Source organism: Mobula hypostoma, chromosome 1 (genome assembly GCF_963921235.1).
Source record: "Mobula hypostoma chromosome 1, sMobHyp1.1, whole genome shotgun sequence".
Classification (NCBI taxonomy): domain Eukaryota; kingdom Metazoa; phylum Chordata; class Chondrichthyes; order Myliobatiformes; family Myliobatidae; genus Mobula; species Mobula hypostoma.
This window is the reverse complement of record NC_086097.1, coordinates 76,241,668-76,258,618: the sequence shown is the minus strand read 5'-3', so window position 1 is coordinate 76,258,618 and position 16,951 is coordinate 76,241,668. Positions and strand designations below refer to the sequence as shown.

General features: G+C 38.1%; 1 protein-coding gene across 2 annotated transcripts in view; it reads left to right on the top strand.

The window, feature by feature from the left end:
* fmn1 (formin 1) overlaps positions 1 to 16,951 on the top strand; it is a 386,619-nt gene that overhangs the window by 325,385 nt on the left and 44,283 nt on the right. Inside the window, exon 15 of one of the 2 annotated variants that reach the window (XM_063050982.1) lies at positions 10,825 to 10,974. In XM_063050982.1, coding sequence (XP_062907052.1) covers positions 10,825 to 10,974 — 150 coding nt within the window. Of the gene's footprint in view, positions 1 to 10,824; positions 10,979 to 16,951 lie in introns of those variants that run through there. The other variant, XM_063050990.1, reaches the window with a different exon arrangement.

Below are 16,951 nucleotides of genomic sequence, written 5' to 3'. Positions count from 1 at the left end.
ATATACCTTGTCTGGTTTTCCTCTTGCCCTGCTTTTTTTATGAAGCACTTGGGAGTGGTTTGCTCTGTTAAACTGCATTGTGAGCATAAACTGTTGGCCCCTTTTTTGCTCTTGATCTCTGTTTCAGACTGTTCATTAGTATATAAGAATTTCAAAAACAGTTTTCTGCAGCATGTCACAACTTCATTATTCCTGGTATTGGAAGACAAACTGAAGTTTTTTATTCAGGTTGTATATTTTAAATGGGCTTAAAATATTTCATACATTCCTGCCACTGAAACTAAAGAATGTTCAGACTGAATGCTAACAACAAGAATGATGGTGATACACACAAACTTCACAATGGAACCAATAGTGAATGATGTGGTATAAAGGTGTTCTTCACAAGCTAATTTACAAGTTGATAAACGAAAATCAGGTGGTAAAAAAATGTCTTTGGAAAAACAAGCAAGTTACTGGACTTCCAGAAATCCTTCTTGATAAGGTAGTCTTTTAAACTCCGTTGTTTATATTTGACATGATGTTAACTGCCTTTAAGGAAGTACAGAATTTAGAGGAAGTAAAGTTATGCAAGATACTTTTACATTGGTCCAGACTGAACTTGACCAGGCCCTGTCCTCATGCTTGAACACCACCAACTGAATACCTCCTCACAGCTAATATATTAGTCATGTGGACACACCAGCTCTCTGCAGTGCTGCAAATCAGAGAAGCTCCAGGGTTGTTTCCCAAAGTCAAGCGGTATATAAACAGCAACTGGGTACTGCAGCATAGCCCACCCCTAACCAAGATTGTCCTAAGAATTTAACAGGCTTTCAGGAATTAGGAAATAGCTAAGAATGCTAAGGAAAACATAAGTTACTTGTACATGTCTTTCCATCCAAATCAGTGAACCCATTCAGATGAATGGGATTGTGCCCCGGTGTCAGCCAAGACTGGCATTACGCTGAGGGGAGGAATACATCACTGAGTGACATCTGAGTCCAGTGGCAGAGTGGGAGATCAGTCAAATGCACCAGCATCTGCCCATCAGCACGTTCCAGCCTTCCATATTGCAATGCGGAGGCATATACAGTGACTGTACACTGCAGCTAGCTGACAGTTCTTCTCAAGCAATGCAATCCAACCCATTTAATTTCACATCCCAACATTAGTGTTTGAATACCCCATTTTCTCCATTGAAAGTATAGCTGTAAAAAAACATATAAAAATCTCCATTAGACATTTTTTGAATTAAAGGCTGGTGCTTTCATGTCTTAAGAAAATATAAATATGGAACAATAAGGAGTTGCAACTCATTTCACTTGCATTGTCAATTAAATGTACAGTATGTTCACATTCATTATTCAGCTGCTTCATGGTGCATAACCTTTCAAATGAGTCTGCATCCACTTAAATACTGGCCATACCATTGCACCTACTTATGTTGTTTCCTTTGTGGGGTTTTTTTAGTTTGTAGTAATCAACAAGACAGGAACCTCCATTTTGTCACTTTCTTTGATGATTTAAAAAAAGCCTTGAATCATACCTCCCATGTTCTCTCCAGTATTTGTAAGAAGCAGATTTTCTGGATTCTAAACAAATCTAAGCTAATTCATTCTGCACTTCCAGCCAGGAAAGTCTCTTGATCAGAGATATGGAACTGTTTCCATGTGAAACAGCCATTTACTTATACTTCTTCCAGATTAATGTCCTATATTTGATGCTCACTCTGTGCTCTCCTCTTCAATGGGGACACCATATGCAAATTAGTTAACCTCTTGGCAGATTGTTTGACCCTGAGCTTCCATTTGTTTATTACTTTAATATTCCTCTCCCACTCAGACCTCTTTTTCTTTGATCATTTACCATTACATTCAAGCTCAATATTTGAAGTACAGCTCTTCATCTTCTAACTAGGCACATAATAGCCTTCCATTCTCCATGCTGATTTCAGCAATTTTAGATAATCAGCTATTTACGTATTTTCAATGCTTAAGAATCCACATTGTGAGCACCAGTAGCAGGACACTAATTTGGAAGATGTAAATTAAATTGCTGCTTCACCTAGAAAGGGTGCCATGCCTTTATCTCCCCATCAGGTAATGCTGTACTTCTATCAAAAGGATGAATTGCTGGTGTTATAGCTCAAACTGAATAATATTTCTTAATAGGACTTAAGTAATATTTTGGAAACCCACATCAGCACACAATAAATATGATTTGAAAGCTAACAGAATAGAAAAAAAATCTAAAGGGACTTGTGGTCAATCAAACAAAGGATTCAATCACACAGGATGAAATGCAGAGGGAGAAACTAAAGCTGAATGCTGTGAAATGAACTCCAATTTTTCCCTAAAGTGTAAATGTTGTTCACTCATTCCTGTAGTTACTAGGGTTGTTCACACATTAAATAAGCAGGTTGCAGATAGAGAGGACAGGACCAGTTTAATGATGGCATATTACAAGTAAAGCGCTTCACCCACTGACACATTAGGAATTCACGGATGGGATCTATCCAAAAGACAATAGATGTCTCTGAAGTATACAGTTGAAGAGCCAGGCCTCCCTGGATTGCACACATTTATAAAACATATTTTATTTTAGTGGTTCCCTGCAGATAGGTAAAATAGATGTCAGCGGCTCCACATGGAAAAGCATCCCAGAGAGCTTCTTAAAGGTGCAATCAGACAAAAACAGAAGTCAATACAAAGAGCACATATTAGGAAGAGTCATAAGGTACATTTTATGCGCAAGATACTTAAAGAAGACAGGAGATGAAGTTGTTTATGTAAAGATTCCATAACTTTAAGCTCAGAGAGTAGAAGGAACAGCTGCCTGTAGTGAGTGAAGGAGGAAAGAGTAAATTGAGAGGCCAAGGGTAGAGAAATAATATTGCATAATAATACAGGTTATTGAACAGAGATTTAGATATAAGCTTGGGGATTATAGAGTGTTTGAAGACAAGGGCTCAATGTGGCTTGGCAACAACAATAGTGTTACGTGAGTGAGACCTGTCTTCGGAACACAATACATATGGAAAAGTTTTGCTTACTCTGGAGTTTACAGAAGGTTGAAAGTAGGAGACACACTTTGAGCAAAACAAGATGTAACAAAAGATTGGATGAGGGTTGAAAGGGGAGAAGTGATGGAGAGGATATCAGATTGATAATTCAGCTAAGAATCTGTGACATTTTGAGCAGCCTTACTCAATCTGGCGTGATAATTGTGGAAGTTATGAAGAATGAGGCAACATAATGCTCTCAAACAAAATGACATCAGTCATCTCAGTGAGGAAATTTTAACCAAGCCATCAGTGAATACAGAGGAAGTGAAGAAGTTTCAGGCAACAGCAAAGCAATGGAATTGTATGTTGTAGGGATGTTTATGGAGACCTATGGAGGTAATCAAGGTCTGCTCCCCCAGCCCTATAAAAAAAAGTACATTTATTGCTCCTGTCCTTCCAGGCTAGTTACTGACCACTAAAGCCTGAGTTTAAATGTAAATGCCTGGTGTCCTTTGACTCAATGAGTATGATTAGAGATGGATTTTGACGTAATGAATTCTGTATTCTGCTGTCATTATTGCAGTCAGTTCTAGCACCTGCAAGTGATCCACAAATGCTTATTCCTATATTGGACTGCTCTGAAAACTGGTTTAAAGAAAATTAATCCAAAATTATTGGTGTCATACAATTGACATGCATAGCTGATCTCTTCCATGTTTTATAATAAAAGCATATACCATTGTAAAGGAAATATTATGGAAGATTTATGTCAGAAGTATGAAATTCTTGAGTATATTCTTTACATCGGATGCCCCTTATAATTTCAAATGTGATAGATCTTCATATAATTGCAATTATTTTAAAATAAAATTGGCAAGGTCAAAAATCTTGGAACTTTCAGAATTACAAAAGAGAAGTGAACAGAAATGATGGCTAGATGTTTTACTGGAGCATCCCGGGGCAGTTTTTCTTCATCTCCTTTTGATAGATTGTTGTTCTCATTTGGATTCCTCTTCAGAACATAGCAATTGATAACAGTAACTTGATGAATGTGGATTGTGGTGCCAAGCTCACACATCACAATTTGTGGTTTTCAGTATAGGTCTATTCTGTTGCCATACTGCCTTTGAGCTAGAAACCCACAGAATGGCCAATAAATACTGGCCTCACCTGCAATGCCCTCGTCCAGAAAAATGAACAAATAAAAACTTTATGATGCAACATGAATTTCTTTGAAATGGCAAAGGTAGCCATACATACCATACCTCTATTAACAAAGCCATGAAGATATTTGAATATGAGGATATTTATGAATTTGAAATGTTGTGGAACAGGAGCCAATATAGGTCAACAAGCTGAGGAGTGATGATCAAATAGAACTTGCTAAGAGTGGGATTTAGATGAATAATGGACAATGGCTTGGGAGAGCAGAAGTGTAGGACAGCTATCAAGGAGGAATTGAAATAGAAGCTGGAAATCAATAAAATGTACAGGGAGTTTGGCAGCATGTGGACTGAAGTATAGGTGAAGACTGGCAATATTACCAAGGTAGAACTAGCAGCATTTGTGATGGAGTACATATGGTACAGAAGCTTAGTTCAGTGTTATGTAAGATGTTGTGGCAAACACAGTGGTTCACACTGAAGATGGTTAAATGAGATAGGATATCTTCTGAAAGTTACTTTAAAATTGAAAGTCACGTCTGTGTTGACCCTCCAGCTACCCACATACTTCAACTGGGTTAAAACTACAGACCCAAACCTTCCTGAATTCCAACATTGTGGTTTGAATAGCACCAGTGACTCCAGTAGCACAGAGTTCTGTCCTGAAATGACACTGAGAGCTTTGACAAGTGGGAATCCCTTTTGCTCAGCATTACTGGCTGTCAAAGCTAGAAGGAATATTGAATGTCTCTGACATTCGGAGCAATATCAGCAATGAACTAAATATTTGTTAAAAAATTAATTGCTAAATTAGCTGAAATGGTTAGAAATTATTGTAACATTAAGCAAAATTAAAATGCTTAATGTTACAATAATTTAAAATTCATTCTCCCTTATTTTCTTCACTTTTGTCTTACGATGAAAGAGAGAGAAATGAAGGATGTGGATCTTGCACTAGATCTAACCCATAATAAGGTTTAAATACTAATTCTCTTGCATAAATAGTTGGAAATCTTAGCAAGACCACACTCTGCTGCTGCACTGCAATGGAGGCCCTGTGATGGAACATACGGACAACCATGTTGCCTGCTATACCTAATAGGTTCAGGACTACAATTTCTAGTGACAAATGAACTGTAGTCTTGTAACTGCTTCTATTTGCAAGCAATATCAAGGTCATAGGCCCAGATGCTTTCAAATAAAACATTCTAAAATTGGACCAATATCATTCCTCTGAATTATATTTGGTTCTACATTCCAAATTGCTGCTAATGATTTTAGTGCTGTTTATTCAATTCATCCTGTTAAACAAGGGGAATAAAATATTCAAATCTCTACCTTTGCCCTTCATCTTTCACTATTCAAGGCATTGTAAATATATGTAAATACATTATTAAGTATATGTAGAGTTCCACAAAATGATGAAGGAACTCAACAGGTCAAGTAGCATCTATAGAGAGGAATAGAGTTGACATTTTGGGCCAAGACCCTTCATGAGGACTATATGTAGAAATATAGTCTTGCGCCTCTTTCCAAAATGCCTCTCGAAGTAAATTTCATCTCCTTATGAGTTCACACATTTTCAATGGTAATTGGATTTTCATAGCAAACTTTTGATTCCTATTACCTTCATGAAAATGATACAAAATTAATCTTAAACTATTTGACTAAGTATTGCAGAAATCACAGATTTAGATCACATGGTTGTCAGTATTAAAAATTGCAAGAAAATATTTTTAAAATATTACAAGATAACACAAAATAAATATTACCACAAGACTAAAATAAAAGCGTGCTACTTTCAGTGCAAGTCGACTAAAATCAATGGCCTGTTTTTTTGCCTGCCTACAATATCGTGCAAAAATCTTAGGCACGTGTAAAAAAAATTCTGTAAAGAGAAGATGCTTTCAAAAAAATGAAATGAAAAGTTTCTAAGTATCAAAAAAACTACTATAAAGATCAGTAAACAGTAGAAATCTAAATCAAATCAATATTTGGTGCAACCACTCTTTGCCTTTAAAACTGCATCAGTTCCTTTAGGTACACAATCATGAAGCTTTATAAGAAAATCAGCTGGGAGTTCTTTATGACCTCAGCCATGTGTTTGGGGTCAATGTCTTACTGCAGAGTGAAGTTGGGACCAATTAGACACCTCCCTGATGGTGTTGCGTGATGGAGGAGAATCTGCTTGTACTTCTCAGCATTGCATATTCCATTAATTCTAACCAGATCACCAACTCCATTTGCAGAACCTGCAGGGAACCTCTGCTGTGCTTCACTGTTGGCTGCAGACATGCATCCATGTAGAGGACCCCAATTCCTCTATGAACAAACTGCCTCCTGTTTGAGTCAAAAATTTCAAATTTTGCCTCCTCAGTCCAGAGCACTTGCTGCCATTGTTCAGCACCCCAGTCCTTGTGTTTTTGTGCATTAGTGAGTCTCTTGGCTTTGTTTCCGCTTCAGAGGAATGGCTTTTAGGCAGCAATTCTTCCATGAAGACCACTTCTGACAAGACTCCTGTGGACTGTAGATGGACGTATGTGGACACCTAGGGAAGTCAGTTTGATGTATCTCTCGTCTGCTGCACTCTGTTTCTGTGACTGACCACTGCATTTCTGGTCCTCAACCTTGCCTGTTTCTTTGTGCTTCTTCTGAAGAGTTTAGACAGTACATCTTGAAAATCCTGTCTGCCGCAAAATTTCTGTTTGGGAGAGACCTTCCTGATCCAGGATGCCCAGCTTGTGACTTGTTTCTATGCTCACTCTTGTCATGCCGTAAAAATTGATATGAAGGTCAACGGTCACATCTGCCACACCCTCACCTTTTAGTTTGGTTATCCTTCTACACCGTTTTCTGTTTCAGTTAGTCAGTTTAGTTCATTCAACTCATTATACCATTGATCATTAGTACCTGTTTGTTATCTTTGTTTAATCATACACTGGGCTATATACCTATCTACAAAGTAATCAAGTTTTTATTTGAAAAGTGCTCTTATTACTTAATACAAAAATTTCTCTCCAACTTTTTTCTGGAAAATGAATGTTTGGATATCTAAAATTTGCTCTTTTGTACTGACATACAAATGCAGAAGACAAAAAATAAACATCTAGAGCAAAATTTATATTTAAAAAAATCTAGGGTGACTAAGATTTTTGCATGAAACTGTATGTTCCATTGCATTCCAGCAAGTTCAGGACTCCCACACAAATGCAGATGTCTCAAACATGCTGACCCAGCTGTAACAGTTTATTTACTTATTGCACTGTAACACTGGGGTTCAACAGTGGAGCAGATGCTTCCTGATACTTCTCAAGCTTTTATGCCAGGAAATCTGCACTTAAATTTTCACAAGTTTAGAATTTGCACAGTATTTGCAACCTCACTGCATGGTGAGACTTCTTCAAAAAAGTAAAGTATTATTGACTTTCACATACAATAAAAATAACAATTTATTAAAATTTTGCATTTAGTATGCAATTCTATACCATTAAGTGTTTGTGATCACTATCACAGGTGATTTGCTAGTGACTTAGGAAAGAAGCTTCATTAATGCATTGTTGGATACCCCATTTCATCCTCAATCTCCCGCTGCCCATTTAAATTACTCATGGTTAATAATATCATTATAGTTTCTTCTAGGTTGTAAGAGACAGATATGAGATGGTAATGACAGTGTGCAGATGTGAGCTGGTGGTTTGGTAGAGTGGGCTTGTGAGCTAGCAGAATTGTATTACCTTACATCTTGATCAACTCTTTGATCAATATCTCTAATAACAAATATTATTTGGTCAATTCTGAGACTAGGTGCAAAAGTTTAGGCAACCAGATTATCTACTTTTGTTTGTGACAAAGGTGAGTTTTCCGTGTTGATGTGTGAGTACAATTCCAAGAGACTAGCAGAGACAATCTCACAGTATCATCTTGCCAAGACCCTGGAAGCTGATGTTAGTTATTTTGTTCCCTTGTATTGACAGTTTGACCTACTAAAGGCCCAAATTATGAGCTTTATCATTTCTACTTAAACTAAATGTTGTAATTGAGTTGAAATTCAGCTGAACTCTCAAATTACCCAGTGCCCAACTTCCCATATATGACTGACCAGATGTTGCATATTTTTGGCCCAGAAAAATTGCTCTTCATGTACTCCTTGGAGATTGTATTCAGCATGGCCAAAGCCTCAATGAGGCCTGTGATGTGGGGGATGAGCATTGATGGTGGCAGTGGTGGTGAGAGCATAAACTGTAAGTTTAGATGTGGTCAAGGGTAAGTAGTTGGACTGGAATTTTGAATGTTGAATTATATGGAGTGTATCAGGATGGACCTTTTGCATCTTCAATCATTTGTATACTCATGGACACTTTAGAGGTAGGACTCTTAGGATGCAATGCCTCTGAAGGCATGGTTTGAACTGTAAATCATTGTGTACATGCTGACAAATGGAAGTTTTAATTAACAGCATTTATATTATAATAAACAACATTTAACTTCCATTTATACACCAGCTTCATTGCAGCAAAACATATCAGAGCTCTTCACAGAAATATCATCAAATGTGAGATACCTATGTAAGATATTGGAGCTTGGTAAATGGGTTATGCTTTAAGAAGCATCTTAAAGGAAGCAAGTGAACTGAAGAAGTTTAGGAGTGCTTTCCGGACCTTATGACCTCAAAATCAGAAAGAAAGCGGTGGTGCCAAACTTTAAAAGGCAAAGGTGTCATGATGTCATGATTGTTAAAAAAATGGAGGAGATTGTAGAGGTATGGAGGAGATTGTAGAAGTATGGAGGAGAGAGCCTACAGAGGGATTTAAAAACCAATCAGAATGCAAGTTTGAAAACTGAGGGTTTCTTTAACCAGGGGCTACTGTAAAGCATCAAAAAACAAGAGGGAGGGGGAATGGGACTGTCTTAGAATGTGGATAGAAGAGTTTTGGATGACAAGCTTGAATGAAGGTACCTAGCTAGGATTGTGCACAAGATATGATGTAATTCTTTAACGTTCAATTCTAAAGGCATTAATTATTTTTGTTGATAAATTAAATAGGAGTATTGTAATATAATATGAAGTTATGCTTAAAGGATGAACTCTTGAGTAGATCCAAATACAGATAATTGTGTGAAACATTCAGCATCCTCTTAAATGTTTCTTTATTAAGATTGAAATAGAGATCTACTCATCACAGTTACCTGGAGACTTTCCATTGTTAAAAGTGATTGGTGATAAAACAAGGTGTTCTTTCATGTAATTTTATTTAAATTATTAACATGATCACAATGGTTATGTAAAGAATTTTAAGTTGACAACAGAAGTGACTAATTAATGATCTAATTAATGCACCCTAGTGTTTATATGGACATTTTTACTATGGGGAACTCTTTGAAACACTTTTTACTGCAAATTAAAGGTTCATTTCAATAATTTTTTTTGTAATTTTACTGCTGTATAAACCAATCCTGATGGTTTCCATTAAAATGATGTAGATCTATGTGTAAATGTTTGATGTGCTATTCTCTTGAGGGGCAGTAAAATAACCATTGTTCAGTTAAAGACTAATGTGTGCTCAAGGGACCAAGGCTCATCACAGCTAGTGAAAATTAAGCTGCTTAAAATGTTTATCCTATCCTCTTGATCCTAAACTTTGATGATGGAAGAAAGGTGAATAATCTGCAGGGTTCTAGAAGTTACACTCCTCTCTTGTTAAATATTAACTTCAGAATTTAAATATTTCTCAAAGACAAAAAAGCCAGGAAGGTCCATCACTATGTGCATTAGTTAAAACGGTGTGAGAAAAGTTATTTTCATTTCTTTAGAGAATGCTTGCTGCATTGATAAGAATGAAGGAATAATAGTTTTAAAAGAATGTCTGTGGCATCAAATAGCCATGGAAAACCTGAAAAATATAAATAAGAACAGAAATACATAAACTCAAAGCATAATTAAAACAGAAATATACAAAATAGCTATTCTGGGCCAATTGTACCTGTGACTGTGTGTGTGGAACATGGGCTTGTAGTTACCAAAATTCTAAATAATAACAGAGCAGGAAAACAATTTGATGCATTATTTCATGTCATTACATTAAATCCATGTCTGACTTTTATGTAGATATGTTGTTGAGATCAGTAACACAATATTGGATTTCATTGCATTTCAACTGAATGGCACCTTAGTTGTCAGAAAGAACATGATTTTAAACAGATACAAACCACTTGAAGTGCATGAATGAAAATAAAGTGTGCAGTTCAGATTTTATGTGTCTGTACTTATTTATGTTATGTGCCTGCAACCCCTCACTTTTGTAGACTAATGTGAACTTGATTTCATTCTTTACCCAGTTTTATTTTAATTTGTGGGGTTGGAATTGGTGATACAGTATAGTTTTAAATGACGATATTGATACCCCATTATTTTTCTATAAAGGCATTCAGTATTTCAATATTTATGCATGCATGTGGACATGGTTATGTGGCAGTTATAAATATCCCCTTTTGGGAAGACTGTAGGTGTTTGAAGGTTACATTATACATGACAAGTGTTACTGCCATGAATGTTGAAGCACAGGGAAGTCACAATAATTACAGAATCTTGGCTACTGACTTTGGAACAAGCCCTCAGGGAAACTACAGCCACCAGCAGGTTTGCGTGTTGACAGTTTTTTTTTCTTTTCCTCTTAGCTTCGAAAATACAGTAAGGTTCTTTGGGGTGAAGCCAAAATCTGGGGAGAAAGAGATTACTCCAAACTACATATTCATGTTGTGGTTTGAGTTCTGTACGGATTTTAAGAATACTTGGAAACGCGAGAGCAAAAATATCTCAAAAGAAAGGTAAGAAGGAGATAAAATCTTCCACGGAAAACTTTTAATTATTTTGGAAAGTATTCTTCTTTAATTTGAACATTTTTACTGTACCATCAAACTATATTTTCCTTGGGGTTTTTTTTGTGAGCTTGTCTTAAAGAAGTTTGATTCCCTCAGGGTAGGTTGAAGAAGTTGCCAAAATCTGCTTTACCCACAAGGAAGATAAACACACATAATCTGATAAATTACACTTTCCCAACTCTTTTCAATTACCTGCTAATAAAGTGGAATGAGAGCAGTGCTAATTTGTAACAGATTGCTTCACTAGTGCATTTTTATGTTGAAACAGCCTAAATGAGCTGATATTATTGTTGCAGAAAGTACAGGCAAATAAAAGCAAATGCTTTTCCAGTTATTAAACTTCACTTGCATCAAAGAAAAACCCCCCAGACCTAGGCCACACTTAGCACAATGTCAGAGCCCCACACTGAATTTACGGCACCACATATGACCCCAAGTACCCTGCTGGGGACATCAAACTGCGTGACACTGCTTCTCGCAACAGTCTCCTGATTTTATTGGTTTGAGAAAGAATAACCTTATCCCATATTTGCTTTTAGGTAAGGTTTCATGAAGGAAGTTTTTATGTGAGAGCTACATTACAACTTAAAGATTGGCATTTCTCAGTCCTGTGCTTATTTTGCGGTCCTGGGTTATATGCTCTGATTCAGTATCTCAATTATCTATCAAAGTAAATGGTGAAATCACTAAGTTGTGATTTTTATATACTGAGATTTTTAAGCAACTATGGAGGAAAGAAAGAAAGATTTTTTATATCTTCTGCCTTTTCCCAAAGTTAAACCATTGCATCAGAGTCCAATCTATTTAGAAACTTGTATTCAGAAAGTTGTCTACGCTTACAGTCGTGAAATATTTTAGCCAACATCTTTGCTCTAAGATTACTATGTATTACAAAGAAAAATAACATATATGATACTTCTCAAACAACTTAGTACAGCTGCCTGGCAGTTTTCTTGAATTAACTCAGTTTAGGTGACAATGTAAACATATTATTCTACTAAAATTATTTGACTAACTTTTATGTCATAATTACTATTAATACTATTAATAGTACTACTTAAATACTATTCAAGAAAAGCCAGGTGAATATCAAATGTTTAATATCTGATTCTACCGATACTCTTGGGGAAAGTAATGAAAATGAAGAACATTTAGGTAATATAACACAATGCCACAAAGTTAACTCAGTGGGTTCAAAATCACATCATTGCTGATAATTATTCATAGACTTACTAATGTATCACTGCCTTCTGTGCTGGATGAAATAAGAAATTAAGTTTTCTTCATGATACTGTGCTGTAATGATAATAAGAATCTTATGTTCAACTGCTACTTTAGGGTTAAAGTTGGATTTTAATCAAAAACAGAAGGAATCCATTAAGATATATAACCAAAATTGGGAGTTCCTTGAAATGTTGTAAAATGGAACAGCAGAAAAAACATCCACATCTAGAATGTCTTGTAAAGTCATGACCCTTAGTGACACTGTTTTCCTAAGTGTGAAACCGTTGATTTACCACCCAGTTTACTAGAAATAGATCCGAATCAAGTTAATTGATATAATTCTAGGCTTTCTAGTCTTGTGGTTCTCTTCCGGTTCCAACTCTATTGATATTGACCAATATTATGAAGCATTATTTGTCTAATATTTTTCAGCCATGCACATTGCTACATTTATCCTCCAGTGTGGTATCCAATCAATAGGGTTGACTTGGTGCAATAATATAAAATGGGTGATAAATTGTAAATCACACTGTCAATTCACATCTAAGCATTTTACACCAGTGCACAATATCCAGATGCAACTCGGCCTAAGAAAATTAACTTAAAATTGAAATTATAAGGTGTTATAATGTCAGCAAAGAAGGACTATTAAGTTTCTGATCCAATATTAAATGACATTGAGCTCAGGTACATGATCAAGTCAAGTCAAGTCAAGTCACTTTTTATTGTCATTTCGACCATAACTGCTGATACAGTACACAGTAAAAATGAGATAACATTTTTCAGGACCATGGTGCTACATGAAACAATACAAAAACTATACTGATCTACGTAAAACAACACAAAAACTACACTAGACTACAGACTACCCAGGACTGCATAAGTGCACAAGGCAGTGCAGGCATTACAATAAATAATAAACAAGACAATAGGCACAGTAGAGGGCAGTAGGTTGGTGTCAGTCCAGGCTCTGGGTATTGAGGAGTCCGATGGCCTGGGGGAAGAAACTGTTACATAGTCTGGTCGTGAGAGCCCGAAAGCTTCGGTGCCCTTTGCCAGATGGCAGGAGGGAGAAGAGTTTGTATGAGGGGTGCGTAGGATCCTTCATAATGCTGTTCGTTTTACGGATGCAGCAGGTGGTGTAAATGTCTGTAATGGCAGGAAGAGAGATCCCAATGATCTCCTCAGCTGACCTCACTATCCACTGCAGGGTCTTGTGATCCGAGATGGTGCAATTTCCGAACCAGGCAGTGATGCAGCTGCTCAGGATGCTCTCAGTACAACCTCTGTAGAATGTGGTGAGGATGGAGGGTGGGAGATGGACTTTTCTCAGCCTTCGCAGAAAGTACAGACGCTGCTGGGCTTTCTTTGCTATGGAAATGGTGCTGAAGGACCAGGTGAGATTCTCCGCCGGGTGAGCACCAAGAAATTTGGTGCTGTTAACAATCTCTATGAAGGAGTCGTTGATGTTCAGCGGAGAGTGGTCTCTCCGTGTCCTCCTGAAGTCAACAATCATCTCTTTGTTTTGTTCACAGTCAGAGACAGGATGTTGGCTCTGCACCAGTTTGTTAGCTGCTGCACCTCCTCTCTGTATGCTGACTGGTCATTCTTGCTGATGAGACCCACCACGGTCGTGTCATTGGTGAACTTGATGATGTGGTTCGAGCTGTGTGTTGCAACACAGTCATGGGTCAGCAGAGTGCACAGCAGTGGACTGAGCACACAGCCCTGGGGTGCCCTCGTGCTCAGTGTGATGGCGTTGGAGATGCTGCTTCCAATCAGGACTGACTGAGATCTCCCAGTCAGGAAGTCTAGGATCCAGTTGCAGAGGGAGGTGTTTAGGCCCAGTAGGCTCAGCTTTCCAATCAGTTTCTGAGTAATGATTGTGTTGAGTGCTGAACTGAAGTCTATGAACAGCATTCGAACGTTCGTGTCTTCTTTGTCTGGGTGGGTTAGGGCCAGGTGGAGGGTGATGACAATGGCGTCATCTGTTGAATGGTTGGGACGGTACGCGAACTGCAGGGGATCCAGTGAGGGGGGCAGCAAGGTCTTGATGTGCCTCATGATGAGCCTCTCCAAACACTTCATGATGGATGTGAGTGCAACGGGACGGTGGTTGTTGAGGCAGAACACTGAAGACTTCCTCGGCATGGGGATGATGGTGGCCGCCTTGAAGCACGTAGGAATGATGGCGCTGCACAGGGAGATGTTGAGGATGTCAGTGAGAATCTCTGCTAGCTGGTCTGCGCATCCTCTAAGCACTCTGCCAGGAATATTGCCTGGTCCAGCAGCCTTCCGTGGGTTGACCCTGCATAGGGTTCTCCTCACTTCAACCACGGTAAGACACAGCACCTGGTCATTCGGAGGAGGGGTGGTCTTCCTCGCCGCCACATCATTTTCCACCTCAAAACGAGCGTAAAAGTTGTTCAACGCAACTGGGAGGGAGGCATCACCGGCACAGGCAGGTGGTGTTGTCTTGTAGTTGGTGATGTCCTGGATGTCCTGAATGCCCTTCCACATGCGCCGCGTGTCACCACTGTCCTGGAAGTTGCCGTGGATTCATTGGGCGTGTGCACGCTTTGCCTCTCTGATGGCCCAGGACAGATTGGCCCTCGCTGTTGTTAGGGCTGCCTTGTCGCCCGCTCTGAAGGCGGTGTCACAGGTCCTCAGCAGCGCACACACCTCCGCGGTCATCCATGGCCTCTGGTTAGCGCGTGTAGTGATGGTCTTGGCCACAGTGACCTCATCGATGCACTTGCTGATGTAGCTGTTAATATTGTTACTGTTAATTTTTTTCTGTTTATCTCATGTAAGTACTTTAGATACATGTGCCTTTAAATCTTATTGTGTTAGATTTTTACCAACACTCAGATGTTGTTAGTTTGTATTCGTTCTCCAGAATAGCTCAGAGAAAACAGGAACTGTGGATTTATTTACACAAAGAAGAACCGACTCACAAATAGGGAAAGGCATTCATTGACAAAGAGACAGAGACTTATTAGGGCATATTTTCCAACCCACTGCCCCTGTGCTAACATTGTATTGAAGCTGCAGTCTACAGCATGATCAAGAGCATGCGATTTTGTGTCCCAGGCAATTAACCCAGTGGCACATCCAACATAGCCCAAATATAAGTAGTAAACCCTGCAGGTATTTATCAGGATGTGGAGATTGGGATCTTCAGCCTGTTTTGAAGATCATTCTCCAAAATGTTTAAGTTATAAAACATAGAACAGTACAGCTCAGTACAGGCCCTTCAGCTCATGATGTTGTGCTGACATTTTAACCTACTCCAAAATCAATCTAACGCTTCTCTCCCACGTAGTCCTCCTTTGTTCTTAAGAATGAGTGATAGGGAAGGTTTGCAGGGGATGGAGACTTGAAACCTAACACCATACAGCCTGTGGTCAATCCCTCACAGTTGCAATAGACTTTGTTTTGCTGCAATCAGTGACATCCCTGAGCTAGGATGTCCACCAAACATTTGCAGCACTTTCGCTCATTTGAACCAGCCCTGAACCTGATGAAAGTCTAGGATAAACTCCATGTACTGACATCTGAAAAGCAGTAGAATCCTTGAAGGAAGAGGATTGAAGACCTGGCAACTTGAAAGTCTGTCCCTTTTATTCCGATGTTTCTGAAGACAAGGATCAGAATAATCAGCCTGATTATATTCATTCTAAGATGTAAATATTCTGCCTCACAGATGAGACTAAAAGCAAATTCTGGCACTTTATAAATAATTGTATCCCACTGACTTTGTAGTCTTTGACCCCCAATTTTTGCTTCATTTAATTAAAACTGAAGCTGCAAATATGAAATTTCAAGTTTGTCACACATTCACCTGTTGAGTTGCTATTAAGTTTGCTTCAAGATTGAATCCATTGAAAGATTTTCAAATTCTGTCAAATATTCCCATAGTATTACAATAGATAAGTTCATCAAAGGTATGGCTGTGAGCAAAATGAGCAAAGAACATGCAATAATTGAATGGCAAGTCTCGTATGAGGAGCACAATAGGATGCTACAGTTTATCTGAGAATTTTACTTTTGGAGTTGAAAATCAGCTCGGGTTAATGTGCTAAGTTTTACTCTTCTACTAGTAGAAAAGATACCCATGAATGGTCAATTGACAGCCCTCAATAATGGCCCCACTCCTGACCTTGACTCTGCCACATAATGCATCTTCAGATATCAACACAAAAAAAAAATAGATTTCTGCTGAGGATTTCCAACTGTTCTGCTGTAATTTAGCAACAAGATAAATCTCAAACAGCAGAATCTCAGATAACAGTCATCAGGGTTTTCCTCAGTTTTGGAGTTCTCCCACCAAAGTTACAACAGACAAGTAAGAAACTCCCTGCAGAAATTCATCCCTTCGTAATTGGGTTTAAAAATAATTTATGTAAACAAATAAATAGGGATTGTTGGAATATGTATTTTTTGTTGAAAAAGTTCCAACTTACCATGATATTAAAGGTTGGAGAGCATGACTCTGCAATATTATTAATTCAAAAAGGAGATACCATAATCAAATGATCATTGCTTTGATGTTCTTATATTTCAAATGTTCATGGAAATTCAGTTCTTTGACACTGATGGATACCAGAAACTAGAGATTCTAATGCGCATAGAAACATCCGCTAAAATTATGTTGTGCAGAGGGCATCTAGCCAGATTCTTTCTTGGCCACAAGGGA